At 42.2% G+C, this 20,922-nt stretch overlaps 2 protein-coding genes across 6 annotated transcripts in view; one reads left to right on the forward strand and one right to left on the reverse strand.

Annotated features, from left to right (window-relative positions):
* Positions 1–20,922, reverse strand: part of FIBP (FGF1 intracellular binding protein) — a 37,751-nt gene that overhangs the window by 15,549 nt on the left and 1,280 nt on the right. The window lies entirely within an intron of this gene.
* Positions 1–20,922, forward strand: part of CCDC85B (coiled-coil domain containing 85B) — a 33,468-nt gene that overhangs the window by 2,755 nt on the left and 9,791 nt on the right. Inside the window, exons 2-4 of one of the 5 annotated variants that reach the window (XM_072117964.1) lie at positions 1,996–2,100; positions 3,084–3,140; positions 10,916–10,954. The exons of 1 other annotated variant lie outside the window; for it this stretch is intronic. Coding sequence is in view for 1 of the 4 variants with exons in the window: in XM_072117969.1 (XP_071974070.1) it covers positions 3,084–3,140; positions 10,916–10,954 (96 nt within the window). In the remaining 3 variants the exon portion in view is untranslated. The remainder of the gene's footprint in view (positions 1–1,995; positions 2,101–3,083; positions 3,141–10,915; positions 10,955–20,922) is intronic. 3 more of the 5 variants (XM_072117966.1, XM_072117969.1, XM_072117965.1) reach the window with 3 other exon arrangements.

Here is a 20,922-nt window from a genome sequence, read left to right on the forward strand (position 1 = left end):
GCTGTAAAATCCAAATCCACAAGAAAATGGCACAAATGCGTTTTTTCATCATTTTCACTGCATTCAAAAAAAATTTTTACCGCTTCACAGTACACGAGCGGTATATTAAATACCATCACTATGAAGTTCAATTTGTTATGCAGAAAACAAGCCCAAACACAGCTTTGTACATGAAAAAAGAAGAAAAAAATTGAGATTTTTGAAGGTGGGGAGTGAAAAATGAAAACGGAAAGATGAAAAAGGGCCACGTCCTTAAGGGGTTAATGGGAAAACCCCTTTAAGAACAAACCCAAAGAACCTATCTTGAGCATAACCCAGGAACTTCCTGTATAGTGGTGTGGGCAACAAAAGCCGTCTCTAAGGACAGCTAGGCAATGATACCACATTATTACTAAAACTGATCCTGTTCCCCCCTACTGATGAGATTCCCCACAAAGGTGTAAAGAATGTAGCCGGAAAATGTAATAATAATAATCTTTATAAAGCGCCCTGCTCACAAGACCTTACAGTCTATGAGGATGATGGGGGACACAAGAGATTACAGTCTATGAGGATGAGGGGGTGACACTAGAGATTACAGTCCATGAGTATGAAGTGGGTGACACAAGAGGTATAAGAGCTTGTATAATGGTCCAGCCCTTCCTTATAATGGAATAGAATAAAATACCGTATATTCCGGCGTATAAGACGACTTTTGAAGACAGAAAAATCTTCTGTCTAGTCTGGGGTCGTCTTATACGCCGGTAATCGCGACCGCCCGCCGTGTATTCACGGCGGCGGTCGGGTCCCAGTGCATGGAGAGGGCTCACGGGCTGAGCCCTCTCCATAGCCGGTAAGTCTTTGCTGCATATTGCAGCAAAGGCTTACCGGTAACACCCGCGATCGGTGCTAGCACCGATCGCGGGTGTTTTTACAGCGATGGTATAGCAGCGCATGGGCGATCCTTCTCCATGGTAGCCTCGGGTCTTCCGAAGACCTGAGGCTATTTAGTTTTAACCCCTTCATTACAATGTGCTGATAGCACATTGTAATGAATGAGGAGGAAAATCACCATATACTGCCATACTGTAGTATGGCAGTAAATGATAGGATCGATCAGACAACCTAGGGTTAAAGTACCCTAGGGAGTCTGAAAAATAGTAAAAATAAAAAAAAGTAAAAAAAAAAAATTATAATAAAAAAACCTAAAATTTCAAATCACCCCCCTTTCCCCAGAACTGACATAAATATAAATAAACAGTAAAAATCATAAACACATCAGGTATCGACGCGTCCGAAAATGCCCGATCTATCAAAATATGATAACGTTTTTTCAATGCGTTTAACCCCGTAACGGAAAATAGCGCCCAAAGTCGAAAATGGCACTTTTTTGCCATTTTGAAAAATATAAAAAAATCTATAAAAAGTGATCGTACAGTCCTAAAAATGATATCATTGAAAATATTATCAAATTTCGCAAAAAATGACACCACCCACAGCTCCGTACACCAAAGTATAAAAAAGTTATTAGCGCCAGAATTTGGCAAAATCAAAAAAATTATTTTTGTACAGGAGGTTTTCATTTTTGTAAATGTATGAAAACATTATAAAACCGATACAAATTTGGTATCCCCTTAATCGGACCGACCCAAAGAATAAAGTAGACATGTCATTTGGGGTGCTCAGTGAAAGACGTAATATCCAAGCCCACAAGAAAATGGCGCGAATGCGTTTTTTCACCATTTTCATTGCATTTGGAATTTTTTTCCCGCTTCTGAGTACATGGCATGGAATATTTAATAAAATAAAAATTTAAGGTACAGTATGGTAACATTTACAGTAAAATGGACGATGGTAATGTTGTTGTTGTATGCCTTATGTTTATGAGCGACAGTTTTCCTGCTATATACCTGCATGTCATAAGAATTTAAATTAAAAAAAGGACCATGTTAAATTCAAATCGCCGGAATATATACAGTAATTTAATAATTAAAAATGTTGATGTTTATTTATCAGCCGCCATTTTATATACAGAGTCCAAGGTCAATGGGATTGCAGAGAAGCTTGCAGCCTGGTATCTGGTGGTTGCTGAAAAACAGACGGGAGGAGGACACAGGATAGGTTAGTAAAGAGAGAGTCAAAATTTCATGCATTGTGATAGGCTTGTCTAAAGAGATGAGTTTTAAGAACATGTCTGAATTTTTGTAGGGTGGGTATTAGTCTGATAGCTCGGGGTAGGGCATTCTAGAGAATTGGTGCAGCTCAGGGGAAGTCCTGGAGATGTGCGTGATAGGTTTGAATTAAGGGAGAAAATAATCTTAGATCACTGGCAGATGGAAGAGCACGGGTTGGGCAAACGACTGAGATGAGAGAGGAGAGGTCGGGGGGTGCAAAGTTATGAAGAGCTTTGTGGATGAGGGTTATTAATTTAAAGTGTATTCGGAAGGAGAAAGGCAGCCAGTGCAGTGATTGGCACAAACTGGAGGCATCTGTGTAGTGTTTGTTCTGAAAGATGAGCCTGGCTGCTGCATTAAGAACAGATTAAAGAGGAGAGAGTTTAGTGAGTGGAATATTGGGAGAGAGTTACATAATCTAGATTTTAAGGCCTGCAGAAGGCATGCAGTAAGGTGCCCAGCTCAGAACTATGAGAGCACGTAGGTTGTAGGGTATCCTGTATTGCCTAACCTCAAATTCTGCTTCCTGTAAACGTTTAATCTACCTGCACATGAAACGTGTACAATATTCATGTTCCAATGATTGCAGCCGCATGTGAGCTCCATCAACGCGCCAGTTACAGTAGAAAAGTACTTGCAGAGGCGCAAACACGGGGATGGAACCTGCTCTTTAATTTGTAGCTTGGGCAGTAACTCGTATGCGGGGCCATTGAAATCCACGGTTGTCTATATATAAAATAAAATAAATCCCACCCATACTCACCAGTCATCTTTACCGCTGCAGAGCTGCTGCTGATATGTTTACATGGCTGTAGCAGGGACTCATCACTATACGCAGGTCACGGAGATGTGTGTATACGGATATGTCGCTAACCAAAGCCCGGAGATATGGACTAACTTTTTTAACTTTTATTTTTTTTTTTATTTCAGTGGTGTAGATGCCTGCAAAATATGCACCAAACGGAAAAGCATCTATTACATTCTCAGGTGTGGAAAATGATATATTATATATTATTTATATTTCACATGTTTTTGGTTGTATTTGATATGTATTTCAGGGCTTGAAGAAATGCCATGTGTGAATGCTCCAAGTCTCATTATAGAGAATAAGTGATAAATAAAAAGATGGAACACCCCGTAGATACAGAGGGACCTCTAGTCCACCTGACCGGGTAAATGAATACTTTAATTAACCAATATGTACAGGGGAGTAAGGTGCTTTCATGAAACCAGAAGTTTACATACATTGTATAAAAGACACATATGCATATTTTCTCACCATCTAACATGAATTGAACATAAACCTTTCCCGTTTAAGGTCAATTAGAATGACCAAAATTATTTATATTTGCCAAATGTCAGAATAATGAGAGAGAGAATTTTTGGCAAGGTCAAAAGCTTACATACATTTAAGTGACTATGCCTTTGGTACAGCCAATATGATGAGTTAATTAGAGACACACCGGTGGATGTATTTTACCCCTTAACGGCCAGGCCCTTTTTGTTTTTTTGCATTTTTATTTTTCACTCACCACCTTCAAAAATCTATAACATTTAAATTTTTTTCCATGTAAAGAGCTGTATGAGGGCTTGTTTTCTGCGTAACGAATCGCACTTCATAGTGACGGTATTTAATATTCCATGCCGTGCACAGGGAAGCGGGAAAAAATTCTGAAAAACCACATTTGCACAATTTTGTTGTGAGCTTGGATTTTACAGCCTTCACTGTGTGCCCCAAATGACATGTCTACTTTATTCTTTGGGTCGGTACAATAACAGATATACCATATTTGTATAGGTTTTATATTGTTTTCATGCATTTACAAAAATTAAAACCTCCTGTACAAAAAAAATTATTCATTTTCATCTTCTTGCGCTAATAACTTTTTCATACTTTTGTACAGAGCTGTGTGTGGTGTCATTTTTTGGGACTTTTGATGCGGTTTTTCAATGTTACCTTTTTGAGGACTTTACAGCCTTTTGGTCACTTTTTATTGTATTTCTTTTGCAAAACAGGCAAATAAATAGCATTTTTGGCGCCATTTTCCGTTATAGGGTTAAACACTGTAAATAACACTGTGAATAATGTTCAGGAACGTCCAAATGTGGTAAGTGGTTAAGGCACATCCGCAACATCTGCTTCTTTGTGTAACATCATGCAAAAGTCTAAAGAAATCAGTGAAGATATCAGAAAGAGAATTGTCTGGTTCATCCTTGGGTGCAATTTCCGGATACCTGATGGTGGCTTGTTCATCTATACAAACAAATATACACAAGTACAAACAAGAGGAGAATGTCCAGCCATACCGCACAGGAAAGAGACAGGTTCTGTGTCCCAGAGATGAACCTACTTTTGTCCACGATGTGCAAATCAACCCAAGAACAAAATCAAATGACCTTGTGAAGCTGGTCAGAGTGTGTCATTATCCACTGAAACAACTGTGTTGACATGGGCTGGAATGCCACTCTGCCAGGAAGAAGCCTTTACTCCAAAAGGAGCATGTTTGTAAATGCACAATAAGTACCAGATACTAATCAAATGTATCTTTTGACTTTGCAGAAAGTAATGATAATGCCTAAAAAATTCTCATTATCATTATTTTGGCATTTGGAAAATATAAATAATTTTGGTAATCCTAATTAATCCTAAAACAGGAAAGGTTTATGCTGATGTCATGTCAGATAGTCAGAAAAACATCAATTATGTCTTTTTATATAATGTATGTAAACTTCTGCTTGCAACTGTACATGACCACAGAGGAGCGGACAACCTCAGACCACATTTTAGCAGATGTTTTTGTTCACAGGATCTGGGCCAGTTTTTCAAGGCACCTTCCTGTCAGATCTTTGATCATTTCTAAATGTTTATGTGGCTCTTATGTGGCTAGAGCCCTTCAAGTGGTTTTCACAGCAGCAGTTTAGGGTACTTATTCTGAAGAAATCCAATATGGTAGTCGTTAAACGATTAAACAGATTTTTTTTTTGGAGATCATGAAGGGTTCTAGCCACAGAAAAGTTAAAAGGTGTTAAAAGAGGAAAGGAGCTCCCTCTTTGGCCCTCAGCACCCCGTGAAAGCAATTTCAGGATACAGATGGCAACACAGGACGATCTGTAGCAGATTCTATTAGCCTATGCCCAAATGACTGTCAGTGTGTGACATTATAATATCCTGCACTACATAAGTACTGCAATGCATTATACAAGTGATCACATGTCAGTGTCTGTGAAAAAAATACATAAAAAACAATACCCATAGGTCCTGCCCTCCCCTTTAATTTCTCTTCCTGGTTATTTCCTGACAGTGCAGGAAACAGTAGGTGAGGGTCCTCAGTCAGTGATATGCTGAGATGGCTCATTTCTCCAACTTTCGATTTAGAATAGGGTGTCACCAATGCTCCGATAAGTGTCCCAGGGCTATTGTCCATATAGGTTAGCTAATAAATTAAATTTTTCTTAAGGTGATGAGAAAAAAACCCCACATATTTATTGTGTGTCTCTGAAGAGGCAGAATGCAGTGTTTTATAAACATAAATGTACACTCACCGGCCACTTTATTAGGTACTCCTGTCCAACTGCTCGTTAACACTTAATTTCTAATCAGCCAATCACATGGCGGCAACTCAGTGCATTTAGGCATGTAGACATGGTCAAGACAATCTCCTGCAGTTCAAACCGAGCATCAGTATGGGGAAGAAAGGTGATTTGAGTGCCTTTGAACGTGGCATGGTTGTTGGTGCCAGAAGGGCTGGTCTGAGTATTTCAGAAACTGCTGATCTACTGGGATTTTCACGCACAACCATCTCTAGGGTTTACAGAGAATGGTCCGAAAAAGAAAAAACATCCAGTGAGCGGCAGTTCTGTGGGCGGAAATGCCTTGTTGATGCCAGAGGTCAGAGGAGAATGGGCAGACTGGTTCGAGCTGATAGAAAGGCAACAGTGACTCAAATTGCCACCCGTTACAACCAAGGTAGGCAGAAGAGCATCTCTGAACGCACAACTGAACGTCGAACTTTGAGGCAGATGGGCTACAGCATGAGCAGACCACAACGGGTGCCACTCCTTTCAGCTAAGAACAGGAAACTGAGGCTACAATTTGCACAAGCTCATCGAAATTGGACAGTAGAAGATTGGAAAAACGTTGCCTGGTCTGATGAGTCTCGATTTCTGCTGCGACATTCGGATGGTAGGGTCAGAATTTGGCGTCAACAACATGAAAGCATGGATCCATCCTGCCTTGTATCAACGGTTCAGGCTGGTGGTGGTGGTGTCATGGTGTGGGGAATATTTTCTTGGCACTCTTTGGGCCCCTTAGTAGCAATTGAGCATCGTTGCAACGCCACAGCCTACCTGAGTATTGTTGCTGACATGTCCATCCCTTTATGACCACAATGTACCCAACATCTGATGGCTACTTTCAGCAGGATAATGCGCCATGTTATAAAGCTGGAATCATCTTAGACTGGTTTCTTGAACATGACAATGAGTTCACTGTACTCAAATGGCCTCCACAGTCACCAGATCTCAATCCAATAGAGCATCTTTGGGATGTGGTGGAACGGGAGATTCGCATCATGGATGTGCAGCCGACAAATCTGCGGCAACTGTGTGATGCCATCATGTCAATATGGACCAAAATCTCAGAGGAATGCTTCCAGCACCTTGTTGAATCTAAGCCACGAAGAATTGAGGCAGTTCTTAAGGCAAAAGGGGGTCCAACCCGTTACTAGCATGGTGTACCTAATAAAGTGGCCGGTGAGTGTATATTGCCCATAACTGACCAGCAGAGGGAGCCTAGCCAAGAAACTGAAAAGAATGTGTACTTTCTGCGGTAACTTTAGCCTGGATGTTCCTTGCCATTTTCCCTATCTAGTGCCTGCTTGCACTTACCCCTTTCTGGTGCAAGCAGGTACATGGAGACATATTGATGGGCGCATGTGCACCCTGTTGCTAAGATAGCAGAGCACAGTTGAAGGAGCGGTAGCACAAATGCTTATACTGGTCTAATATTCAAGTGGGGTACAACAACATACACCCATTCTTTTGCAAGTTATCCAATATCCAGTGGATAGGGGAAAAACTTGTTGTGAGTGGAATATCTCCTTTGTTGGATATTCCATACACGCATCAAATATTGAAACAATGAGTGAGGGCAAATCCTAATTACATTCAGAGTAGAAAAATAACAAAGTTTGTAATTTGATGTTATTAAAAAAAAATATAAGTGTTCCCGCACTCAGGAGTCGGTGCAGCCTCTAGAAGGAGCAAGCGGTGGCAGATGGGATCCTGCCACTTGGTGAGAAGTAGCAGCCTGGGATCCTAGAGAGACACAAAAGAGGGAATGGGTGCAGGGGAAAGCTGAGAAGGGTCTGCCTGTATATCTACATGTGCCACTCGACCCTCAGCCTGAGGCCGCTGTTCTGCACTCTGGACACCACTGCCACCAGTGACCAGCCACTTGAAGCAAAGGTGTTCTTTGGCTCCAGCACCTGTGTGAGCACTACCCACAAACTGAGCCGACCGGACTGCTGGGACACCAAAGAGGTGATTGGTGACCTACCAGAAGATACTGATGCCGTATGCCAGGGGCTGAAGCGCTTCCTCTGCGGAGCTGCATTCTCATCATCATCCTCTTCTGTGGAGGAGGCTCCAGCCCAAGAGATCTCTCTATGTGAAGCTCCACACGGGGAAGCCCATATAGGTCTCCTTATATATACTTACTTTGGCTTCTACCTAAGCTGCTTTAACCCTAAAATTATTTCTGAATTCCATCTCACTAGCAAGATGGACAGAATCTCACTGAGACGTCAGATTACATAGAAGCTTTAAATGGAGGGGAAGGAGAGCAATGAGTCTTAGCCGCTAGGACTTCAAACCCCGGCAGAAAGTAGTCTGTAAATGTACAGAAAAGACTGCAGAAAGGGAAGCCCAGAAAGAGCAGAGATCCTCTGTACAAACTGGACTACTGACTTCTCTGTAGATCTGCCTTTAAAATTAGATTACAAGACAAGACAACTTTGACTTCTTGTGGAGTCCATCGCTGAATGGGTCACAACTTTTTTGGCATCAGAACAGGGTTCAACACAACCGTATTCTATTTTACTGTTATGACTGATTGTTGTATGTCTAACTTCGGTGTTTCTATTGTGTTTGCTCAGCTCAATAATATGGTCTACAGAAATAGAATTGTCCTTGGGGAGATAAAAATTGCTTACAATCCTCTAAAGCCGTTCACTCGATATCCAGTTAGTTGGAACATCTGTCTATGTTGAAATTTATTATGCATTGTTCTGAGAAGTATTATGTACCGAGAAAATATCAGAATTCCTGAAAATGTAAGGGAATGCTTGTTCTTTCCCAACTAAGGCTACGTGCACAGAGTGGCCCAGACTTTCTAAAACCCCTGCGCCAGTTTTCTGTTGAAATTTGCGCACTGCACTATTTTTAATGCTATACAAAATTCTGCACTGAAATGGGCATTCCTGTTCTCTTTTGGACCGTGCGCCACATTTAACATGCACAGCAATGTGTTGCAGCCTAAAATGGCTCTAGTGACCAGGCATTTTTTAGCGAATTTTCGGAAGCACCGGTTTTACTTAAAAAGTTTAAACATTTCTTTTCATTTTTATTTGGGGTTAAAAGTGGCAAATGCTTTTTTTGTTTTTTATAGTACTTTTTTCATTTTCAAATTAACTCAAAATGAACATTATTAATGAATTCCCTATTTTGTTTTGGTCGTTTTGATATAGAATATCTATAGTTTCTGGCAAACGACAATGCTTTTTGTAGTGTAGCGGGGGATTTTTTTTTAATTATATGGAGAAATGTCATTGTATTTTTATAAATATTTCTCAATATTTTTTTGTATGTCTTTACTTTATATGTTCCTCATGAGGTCATAAAAGACCCCTGGGGGACATATTCACTTTTTTTTTAATTTTAGGTTTAAATGACCACCTGTGACTGGGGATTCTGATCAGAGCTGGACTGGGTCTATTTAGACCCAGTAGCTATGTTCAACCCCCTATAGACCCGTCGGTCATGTGACTGCCGTGTCTATAGAGCCGGCAGCCGCACCGGCTCCACTCCTCTATGCATCGCGCTCATTCAGGGCAATGCTGTGAGGAGCAGAGAAGGGAGAACCGGCTAGAGCGGGAGCAGTAGAAAACTCCAGCGACGTCTAAAGACGGTTCCAGACAAGTTAGAGGTGCACCAAAAAAATTGGTGCACTCTGTCGGAGCAGTGCAGAGGGCGCCAGATTCATGAAGAACGGGCACCACAAATCTTTAATCTGGTGCCCTCTGCACACTACACAGTCGTGCATGTGCGACCGGGTGCTCCAGTTATTTTGGGGAGATGACAAGGGGTGCGACAGGGGTACATCGGACCTCCTTCTCGTGATCCACGGGGGTCCCACCACTGAGACCCCTATCGATCAGCAAGTAAGGCCTATCCTGTGGATAGGGCCCAACTTGCTTCGTGAAAAAAAACCCTTTAAGACCCTGAACCATGGACCCTATCTTGAGTGGAAACAACCAATGTCAGACTGGGGTGTAATGAGTCTACCATAGATGGTGATTATGAGGGCTCAACCTACATCCATAAAATCCCCATATTTCATATTCCATAATTTTTATGGAAACAGACCATAGTGTTGCTCCTTTTACTTCCAAAGGCTTTTGTCTCCTGCTTAATCTTTGGGGCTTAAGATAATGGGGCAAATTTACCAAGTGTATAGTGCAGAGTGCTCCAGATTCAGGATTTTTGGCTCCCGTTCTTCATGAATCTGGTGTTTCCTGACACAGTGCACCACTTTTTTTTTTTAGTGCACCTTTAACAAGCGTGCAACACAAATCTGTTGGACTTTGCATGTTAAATCTGGTGCACATCCGACCAAGCACTGGACCGCCCCATTCAGTGCAGAAATTTGTGTTGCATGTCCACACAAAAGGGTCGCGTGTGACATATATGTGGCGCTGACACTTCTTAAATGCATGCACAAGTAGTCTGCACTAGAAAGAATGTGCAAAGTCCGACAGAAAAGTGTCGCACAGCACTTAGTAAATGTGGGCCGATATGTTAGAGCCTGGGCCCATCGGAGGATTCTCTGGGATCCTGGTGAGCCAGTCCGACACAGGATACAACTTCCACAGGAGATGAATAGTATGACAGGCTCTCACTAAAATTAGTGATTAGTTTTTTGGGAGACTCCTCTCCTTTTGCAAAGGGGTTGTTATAGACCACATATACATTCACTGTTTGTAGACGTTAACGGGGGAGGGAAAGTGCATGGTACGAAGCTTTCCATAAAAATTGGGTTTGTTACAATGCACTTTGCTTTCCAGTTCAAAGCAGTTCTTATTTTTTCTTATACATAGAACATTTTTTTAAACCTATATAATTTTTTTTTTTTTTAAACTGTCAAAATTGTCAGGTGGCATAACTGCCTTAATTTTGCCACGATTCATCAAAATTTCCACTCTGTTACTATGGTAACCACACAAAGGGTTTGATTAATTGCATACAGTCAGCGGATGAAGCTTTAGCAGGCTTCCCTTCATATAATGTATGCCATGGTGTGCCACAGGAGGGGGATTATCTGCCATGCACTGCTGACAACAAAAGCAACAAAGCCCACCTGTTTTGTATTTATTAATATTGTTTTGTTGGCAGTTACTATGGAGGCTATGCTGTCACATATTTCACATTTGGTACCCAAAACCAGCAGTTTTTTTATGCTTATTTGCACTCTGTGTTTTTTTAAGGGCCACAACAACAAATCAGGAAAGAACCGAAGAAACAATGTAAGATATCCAGTATGATGTATGCCCCACATGTATGATGTATGCCCCACATGTATGATGTATGCCCCACATGTATGATGTATGAGCCACATGTATGATGTATACCCCACATGTATGATGTATGCCCCACATGTATGATGTATGCCCCACATGTATGATGTATGAGCCACATGTATGATGTATACCCCACATGTATGATGTATGAGCCACATGTATGATGTATGCCCCACATGTATGATGTATGCCCCACATGTATGATGTATGCCCCACATGTATGATGTATGCCCCACATGTATGATGTATGAGCCACATGTATGATGTATGAGCCACATGTATGATGTATGCCCCACATGTATGATGTATACCCCACATGTATGATGTATACCCCACATGTATGATGTATGCCCCACATGTATGATGTATGCCCCACATGTATGATGTATGCCCCACATGTATGATGTATGCCGCATATGTATGATGGATGCCCCGCATGTATGATGTATGCCCCATATGTATGATGTATTCCCTATATGTATGATGTATGAGCCACATGTATGATGTATTCCCTATATGTATGATGTATGAGCCACATGTATGATGTATTCCCTATATGTATGATGTATGAGCCACATGTATGAGCCACATCTATGATGTATGAGCCACATGTATGATGTATGCCCCACATGTATGATGTATGAGCCACATGTATGATGTATACCCCACATGTATGATGTATGAGCCACATGTATGATGTATGCCCCACATGTATGATGTATGCCCCACATGTATGATGTATGAGCCACATGTATGATGTATGAGCCACATGTATGATGTATGCCCCACATGTATGATGTATGCCCCACATGTATGATGTATACCCCACATGTATGATGTATACCCCACATGTATGATGTATGCCCCACATGTATGATGTATGCCCCACATGTATGATGTATGCCCCACATGTATGATGTATGCCGCATATGTATGATGGATGCCCCGCATGTATGATGTATGCCCCATATGTATGATGTATTCCCTATATGTATGATGTATGAGCCACATGTATGATGTATTCCCTATATGTATGATGTATGAGCCACATGTATGATGTATGAGCCACATGTATGATGTATGCCCCACATGTATGATGTATGCCCCACATGTATGATGTATGCCCCACATGTATGATGTATGAGCCACATGTATGATGTATGCCCCACATGTATGATGTATGCCCCACGTGTATGATGTATGCCCCACATGTATGATGTATGCCCCACATGTATGATGTATGCCCCACATGTATGATGTATGCCCCACATGTATGATGTATGAGCCACATGTATGATGTATGCCGCATATGTATGATGGATGCCCCGCATGTATGATGTATGCCCCATATGTATGATGTATTCCCTATATGTATGATGTATGAGCCACATGTATGATGTATTCCCTATATGTATGATGTATGAGCCACATGTATGATGTATGAGCCACATGTATGATGTATGCCCCACATGTATGATGTATGCCCCACATGTATGATGTATGCCCCACATGTATGATGTATGAGCCACATGTATGATGTATGCCCCACATGTATGATGTATGCCCCACGTGTATGATGTATGCCCCACGTGTATGATGTATGCCCCACATGTATGATGTATGCCCCACATGTATGATGTATGCCCCACATGTATGATGTATGAGCCACATGTATGATGTATGCCCCACATGTATGATGTATGCCCCACGTGTATGATGTATGCCCCACGTGTATGATGTATGCCCCACGTGTATGATGTATGCCCCACATGTATGATGTATGCCGCATATGTATGATGGATGCCCCGCATGTATGATGTATGCCCCATATGTATGATGTATTCCCTATATGTATGATGTATGAGCCACATGTATGATGTATTCCCTATATGTATGATGTATGAGCCACATGTATGATGTATGCCCCACATGTATGATGTATGCCCCACATGTATGATGTATGCCCCACATGTATGATGTATGCCCCACATGTATGATGTATATTCCACATGTATGATGTATATTCCACATGTATGATGTATGAGCCACATGTATGATGTGTAAGCCACATGTATGATGTATGCCCCACATGTATGATGTATGCCCCACATGTATGATGTATGCCCCATATGTATGATGTATTCCCTATATGTATGATGTATGAGCCACATGTATGATGTATTCCCTATATGTATGATGTATGAGCCACATGTATGATGTATTCCCTATATGTATGATGTATGAGCCACATGTATGATGTATGAGCCACATGTATGATGTATGCCCCACATGTATGATGTATGCCCCACATGTATGATGTATGCCCCACATGTATGATGTATATTCCACATGTATGATGTGTGAGCCACATGTATGATGTATGCCCCACATGTATGATGTATGCCCCACATGTATGATGTATGAGTCACATGTATGATGTATGCCCCACATGTATGATGTATGTCCCACATGTATGATGTATGTCCCACATGTATGATGTATGTCCCACATGTATGATGTATGCCCTATATGTATGATGTATGGCCCACATGTATGATGTATTCCCTATATGTATGATGTATGAGCCACATGTATGATGTATGCCCCACATGTATGATGTATACCCCACATGTATGATGTGTGAGCCACATGTATGATGTATGAGCCACATGTATGATGTATGCCCCACATGTATGATGTATGCCCCACATGTATGATGTATGCCCCACATGTATGATGTATGAGCCACATGTATGATGTATGAGCCACATGTATGATGTATGCCCCACATGTATGATGTATGCCCCACGTGTATGATGTATGCCCCACGTGTATGATGTATGCCCCACATGTATGATGTATGCCCCACATTTATGATGTATGCCGCATATGTATGATGGATGCCCCGCATGTATGATGTATGCCCCATATGTATGATGTATTCCCTATATGTATGATGTATGAGCCACATGTATGATGTATTCCCTATATGTATGATGTATGAGCCACATGTATGATGTATGCCCCACATGTATGATGTATGCCCCACATGTATGATGTATATTCCACATGTATGATGTATATTCCACATGTATGATGTATGAGCCACATGTATGATGTGTAAGCCACATGTATGATGTATGCCCCACATGTATGATGTATGCCCCACATGTATGATGTATGCCCCATATGTATGATGTATTCCCTATATGTATGATGTATGAGCCACATGTATGATGTATTCTCTATATGTATGATGTATGAGCCACATGTATGATGTATTCCCTATATGTATGATGTATGAGCCACATGTATGATGTATGAGCCACATGTATGATGTATGCCCCACATGTATGATGTATGCCCCACATGTATGATGTATGCCCCACATGTATGATGTATATTCCACATGTATGATGTGTGAGCCACATGTATGATGTATGCCCCACATGTATGATGTATGCCCCACATGTATGATGTATGCCCCACATGTATGATGTATGAGTCACATGTATGATGTATGCCCCACATGTATGATGTATGTCCCACATGTATGATGTATGTCCCACATGTATGATGTATGTCCCACATGTATGATGTATGCCCTATATGTATGATGTATGGCCCACATGTATGATGTATTCCCTATATGTATGATGTATGAGCCACATGTATGATGTATGCCCCACATGTATGATGTATACCCCACATGTATGATGTGTGAGCCACATGTATGATGTATGAGCCACATGTATGATGTATGACCCACATGTATGATGTATGTCCCACTAGAGTAAAGGGGGTGGATTGGGCTAAATAATCGCAAGTGCTCGCAATAAACTAGCACTTGCGATTATTTCAGGGCTTCTACGCCACTGATGTGTACAAATCCCTTAGCACTCAGCTGTTGGTAGACATGAAGGTATTGCCCATTGCTGTAGGATATCTGTAGGGGTGACTGGAGGTCATTGAGGCTCCTTACACCATTGCATTTAGGAAATTAAAGCTGATTGTTCATTAGTTGCCATCAACAACAAATACAGATTTTCTGTGATTTTTGATAAATGAGCCCCAGAGGGCCTACTCTATAAATAATACGGCAGAAACCTTTAAACTAACCATGAAATAGATGCCGGTACTAGTACATCATCATTTAGGAGGAGGCTGCGGTAATATTACATGATTTCTTAATCTGGTGAGTGGCCGGCAGAGCAGGTGAAATACAATACTTGCTTAGTACAGAGGACACCATTAGAGTCCACAAGCATAATTAAAATTGTGGAGAATATGTAGATATTTTGCTCCTCGAAAGCATTGATTGTTTTTCAGGTTTTGTCTCTCCAGAGCCGTAGCTTGTTGAGCTTTTTAAACCTACATTATTGGCTTGTTTTTATGGGACAGCTCATATTTTAGATGAAACAATTTTAGGTTACAGATTGAGAACTTCTTATCAGTGTTGTAACTGGGGTCTGCTTCTCCATGATTCCCCAAACCTGCTTGGCTGCATCTCAACATAACCCAGGTTGGGTTATGAGTGACATTGTGGGGCTTATTTACCAAGGGTCCTGGGATCGCGAAAATCCGTCCGATTTTTGAAGTTTTCAGGATTTTCGCCGCTGTGCCAGGTATTTAAATTTAACTGGGGATTGTGACGCACGCAGTCGGATTTTAGTGCAGCTGCACTGGTTTCCATGCAACAGAAATGGGGGGGGGTCGGGCCTTCAGATGATCCGACTGATTCGGACTGAGCGTGGGATTTAAGATTCAAATTGTGTCGCTAGACAATGCACTTACATGCACCAGGAAGAAGAAGGTGAACTCCGGCGGACCTGAGCGAGGAAGCAACACATGCAGGATATTGGCCGCACGATCGGGTGCATTATCGTCAGACACTCCGTACTCCGGATGGGTAAGTAAATGTGCCCTTGTGTCTGCATGGTGCTAGGGGGCTAAGGCTTTTTTTGATCAACATCAGGTATATATTTTAAAAAAACAGATGTTTACTGTCTAGCATACATATGCTTCTACTTAGCTCAGTGATGGCTAACCTATGACACGCGTTTCAGTGCTGACACACGTAGCCATTTTCACTGACACGCGGCTGCCTGAGAGTTAAGTTTCATCCTACATGATCAGGTGCAGTAGCCGGGAGGCTGAGGGATTGCACTGAGCTTCCAGCACTCCCCCCTCCTCCCCCGCGCCGGCCCCTCCCCATGTGTGAGCTGTGCCTAGTGTCTCCAGTCAGCACAGGTATCAGCACAGGGCACAGCAGGAGAGGTGACCCGGCCATACACCCAGGAGGCTCCTCTGCAGCTCCTGATAGTTGTGGTGGGGGTAGGATGGCAACACAGTCAGAGGCCACATTGCTGCTGCCTTGTGTGATGTCCCAGCAGCTGCCACCTCTACACTGACCAGCTCCAGAGCAGGGATGAGGGAGGACAACCACTCCCATCATACAGTGAGTAAGGTCAGTGACTGTATGATAGAAGACATTTATCAGGGCTTGTGTGTCAGTTTTGTGACATACAAGCCCTGAAATAATCGCAACGCCTTGCAAATCGCCAGACATTGCGATTATTTTGCTCCGCACACCTTCTCCATGCCAAGAGGGCATGAAAGAAATGCGGACAGCGGTGCCTGCGCCCTCGCTATAACCTGTGAACTTTCATGACTGAAAGTTTGCAGGTTACTAAGCAATTTCACACCTGTCTGATTGTATGGCAGTACATGGTAGGATCAATCAGACAACCCACGGTTAAAGTACCCTAGAAGTTAAATAGTATACATATTTGTTATTTAAACTATAAATATCAAAAAAATATGTTTTTTTTGTCAAGGTGACACACCACCCAAGTTATGCTCGGTTTTTTGGCGAATTTTGACACACCAAGCTCAAAAGGTTGCCCATCACTGACTTAGCTAGATATGCTAGACAGGAAATTTGCATTAAGGTCCACAAGAAGACTCGCACTGGCCCACAGGTGAACAGGTGGTCTTTTATGCTATGTGGGTCCTCAAGTGCTGCATGAGTGATGCCAACAGAGTTTCCTCATGGTATTTCAAACATTTTAACAATCCAATGTATTCATTTAATAATAATGATATTATGCAACAAGCTCCTTAGTTTGCTTTTATATCTGTAGATGCATTGGGTGACATCTACAATCAGTGTCTAGTCAACCAGTTTCCTCCACCCTAGGCTCCATCATATCATTTGTTATGTGGGTACCTTGCTATATCACCTATATCATGCTGCTACCTGAGGTCTGTCACTGTACAGGCATATATGCAGATGAAGGCAAAGGACAGTCAACAGGTAACTGACAAGCAGGGGCGTAATGTACCTCTTGTGAGAACAACAAGGCCCCAAGTTAGGACAGTGTGTGTGTAAGTTAGGACAGTGTGTGTGTATGTATATATATATATATTTATATATATATATATATATATCAAAAGTTATTAATCCGCTCAAAAGTTATTTTTGAAACTAAAGCACTCTATACATTGTTAATGTGGTAAATAGCTATTCTAGCTGCAAACGACTGGTTTTAAATGCCATATTTACATATGTGTATAGGCCTATTTCCAACAACTACCACTCCAGTGGTTTAATGGTACATTGTATCTGTGTAAGAAGGCTAATGAATATTTAAAAAAAAAACTTGAACACCCTTGTTCAAGTATGCTTGCACAGCTGAAAACAGTTTGGCTAATTAGAGAAGCTATAAACCGGATCTTCCTTTGAGCTGGTTGACAATCTGGAGCATCACCTTTTTTTGTTCTATGGAACTCTCACAATGGCCAGAAAAAAAGAACTTTAGTGTGAAACTCGACAATCTATTCTTGTTCTTAGAAATAAAGGCCATTCTATGCTCCCTTCAGAGAAGAGCACAAGCAGGCTCTAACCAGAGTAGAAAGAGTAGTGGGAGGCCCTGCTGCACTAAGCAGCAAGACCAGTACATTAGAGTCTCTAGTTTGAGAAACCGACGCCTTACAGGTCCTCAACTGGCAGCTTCATTAAATATTACCTGACAAACGCTAGGCTACATTGAAAAGGCGACTCCAGGTTTCTGGCCTTCAGGGCAGAGTGGAAAAGAAAAATCCATATATGATACTGGTAAAGATTATAAAAGGTAAAGATTAATCTGGGCAAAAGAACACAGACATTGGTCAGAGGAAGATTGGAAAAAAATCCAAGTTTGAGGTGTTCTGGATCACACAGTGGAACATTTGTGAGATGCAGAACAACTGAAAAGATGCTGGAAGATGCCTGACGCCATCTGTTAAGCTGTGGAAGTTATGTGATGGTCTGGGGTTACTTTGGGAGATTTGTACTATCACTATCAGAGGCTATAACTCCATTTGCAACGCCAGGCCATACCCTGTGGACAGCGCTTGATTGGAGCAAATTTCATCCTACAACAGGACAATGGCATGCTGAAAGGAGCAGGAGGCAATTATACGTGTTAGGATCAGAGGTAGTGGATCCTCTGAACCACCGCAGACGATGACACAAGCAGACACCTGGGACCGGAGTCTAAGTGGTAGCCAGTTTTCATCAGAGCCCGCCGCTAACCGGGTTGAACTTTCTGCGGCGTGGTACCACCAGGTCACTCCACAGGTGTGGCGGGGTGGCAGCCAAGGTGGAGGAACAGAAACGTCAGGCAATCTCGTAGTCGGGGACATAATAATAATAATAATAATAATTTATTTATATAGCGCACACAGATTATGCAGCGCTGCACAAAGCAGGTCAAATTGGTCCCTGTCCCCATGGGGCTCACAATCTAAACAACCTAACAGTATGTTTTTGAAGTCTTGCAGTATGTTTTGGGGACATGCAGGAGGTCAGGGCGGGCAGCACAGGATCGGAGTCGGGGACAAAGCCATAGGTCAAGGCAGGCGGCAGAGGAGCGTAGTCCATGAACGGAACCACGGTCACAACAGGAAATCACAATAACAGCACAAGGCATCAGACAAAGCGTTCTCTTAGGCACAAGGCACAAAGATCAGGCAGGGTGTGATGGGAGAGGCAGGTTTAAATAACCTCCTGGAAAATGGCTATCTCCAATTAACGGTGAGCTGGCGCACAAGGTATGGACGGGGATCCGGAGCGGGGACGGGTGAGTTGCACTAGGACAATGGCATGCTGAAAGGAGCAGGAGGCAATTATACGTGTTAGGATCAGAGGTAGTGGATCCTCTGAACCACCGCAGACGATGACACAAGCAGACACCTGGGACGGAGTCTAAGTGGTAGCCGGTTTTCACCAGAGCCCGCCGCTAACCGGGTTGAACTTGCTGCGGCGTGGTACCACCAGGTCACTCCACAGGTGTGGCGGGGTGGCAGCCAAGGTGGAGGAACAGAAACGTCAGGCAATCTCGTAGTCGGGGACATAATAATAATCAGGCAGGGTGTGAGGGGAGAGGCAGGTTTAAATAACCTCCTGGAAAATGGCTATCTCCAATTAACGGTGAGCTGGCGCACAAGGTATGGACAGGGATCCGGAGCGGGGACGGGTGAGTTGCACTAACGCCAGCGAGTACCGAGGGGCACGGGTACATTGTATTCCCAGAAAATTGTATTTATTTAGAATATTTGGTGTATGTGTGTAAAGCATATATATATATATATATAATGTAATGTCTATGTGGATATGTCTGTGTATATATCGTATATGTGTATTCTGCAGTAAAATTTGAGGAATGGGGGCTGGTAGCATGGGTTTAAGAATTTGGGGTCCTGATTCTAAATTCGCACCAGGGCTGCCTCATTTCTTGTTACGCTTGTCATGACCTGCGGAAACATAGGGCAAGGGCTAGGAAGCAAGCTACTACTGCTAAAGGAAATCTGTGCTAGCTATGTCTTAGTACAAAGAGACTAAGAGATTTTTTGAATGGATGTCAGCTGACAGCTTATATTTGCATGTAGGTGTACAGGGATGGACCCAAGAATAGAAATAGATACAGGTAATATGCCATCAAAATCAAGCATGATAGACTAGTGGCACTTACTCAAAGATCTAGGCGCCATGGCCTCCTTCCTTCAAAAATCAACTTTTAAAATGATGCTTAGTAAGCTTGAAGGGTTATACCAGAACCTCTACGTGCTGTAACTTCACATGCTGTTACACTGCTCCCACATCGCTTCCCCCTCTTTCTGCCTGATCTTACACAAGCGGAGGTGGGAGGTTAGAAGTGCTCCTTGCACACTGTAGCAACCTGTGAAGCTGCAGGACAGTGGGGCTCTGGTATTGTATCCTAGATACTTTTAGACTCATTATCATAATTCTAAAAGTTGATTTTAGAAGGAAGGAGGCCATGGATAACAAATACCACAGCAGCAGTACCTGGATCTATGAGTAAGCGCCCATGGTATTATGATGGATTTTATTGGTAGATTTCCTTTAATTTATGCCGCTGGTTATCTCCACATTACACCTACAAATCTGTACTGTGTGAACATGGTTTTATCTTTCTTGTGTAAGCTTCAGATTTCACATCATTACAAGCCCATTTGGCTGTGAAGTGAATATCCGTACAGGAATCCATGTGCAGATTTTTGTATAACATACAAGAGAACAAACAAACACCCAGAACGACTGGAGAACTTGTTCTGACTTGTGAAAAATACAGGAAGAAGTTATCGGAAGAAAGGCCAAAAACAATTTAACCCTTTAGATGAATTGTCTAGTTTATGAGAACAATTTCCAAATGGTCCAGCAGGGTAGCTAATGAGCTTCAGTATTTCTATAAATTCACTGGAACAGAGACCGTCTGACACATCCATATATAATACAGACTGATCATTGATTTAACTAGGCATCATGTAATACTTAAGTTTCCCTGTGGGGGCACTGCAGGGGAATTGAATTGTTGCTGTCATGTTCCCTTGCAGCGCTGATTGATGACAAC

Source organism: Engystomops pustulosus, chromosome 7 (assembly GCF_040894005.1).
Source record: "Engystomops pustulosus chromosome 7, aEngPut4.maternal, whole genome shotgun sequence".
In the NCBI taxonomy this organism is placed as follows: Eukaryota; Metazoa; Chordata; class Amphibia; order Anura; family Leptodactylidae; genus Engystomops; species Engystomops pustulosus.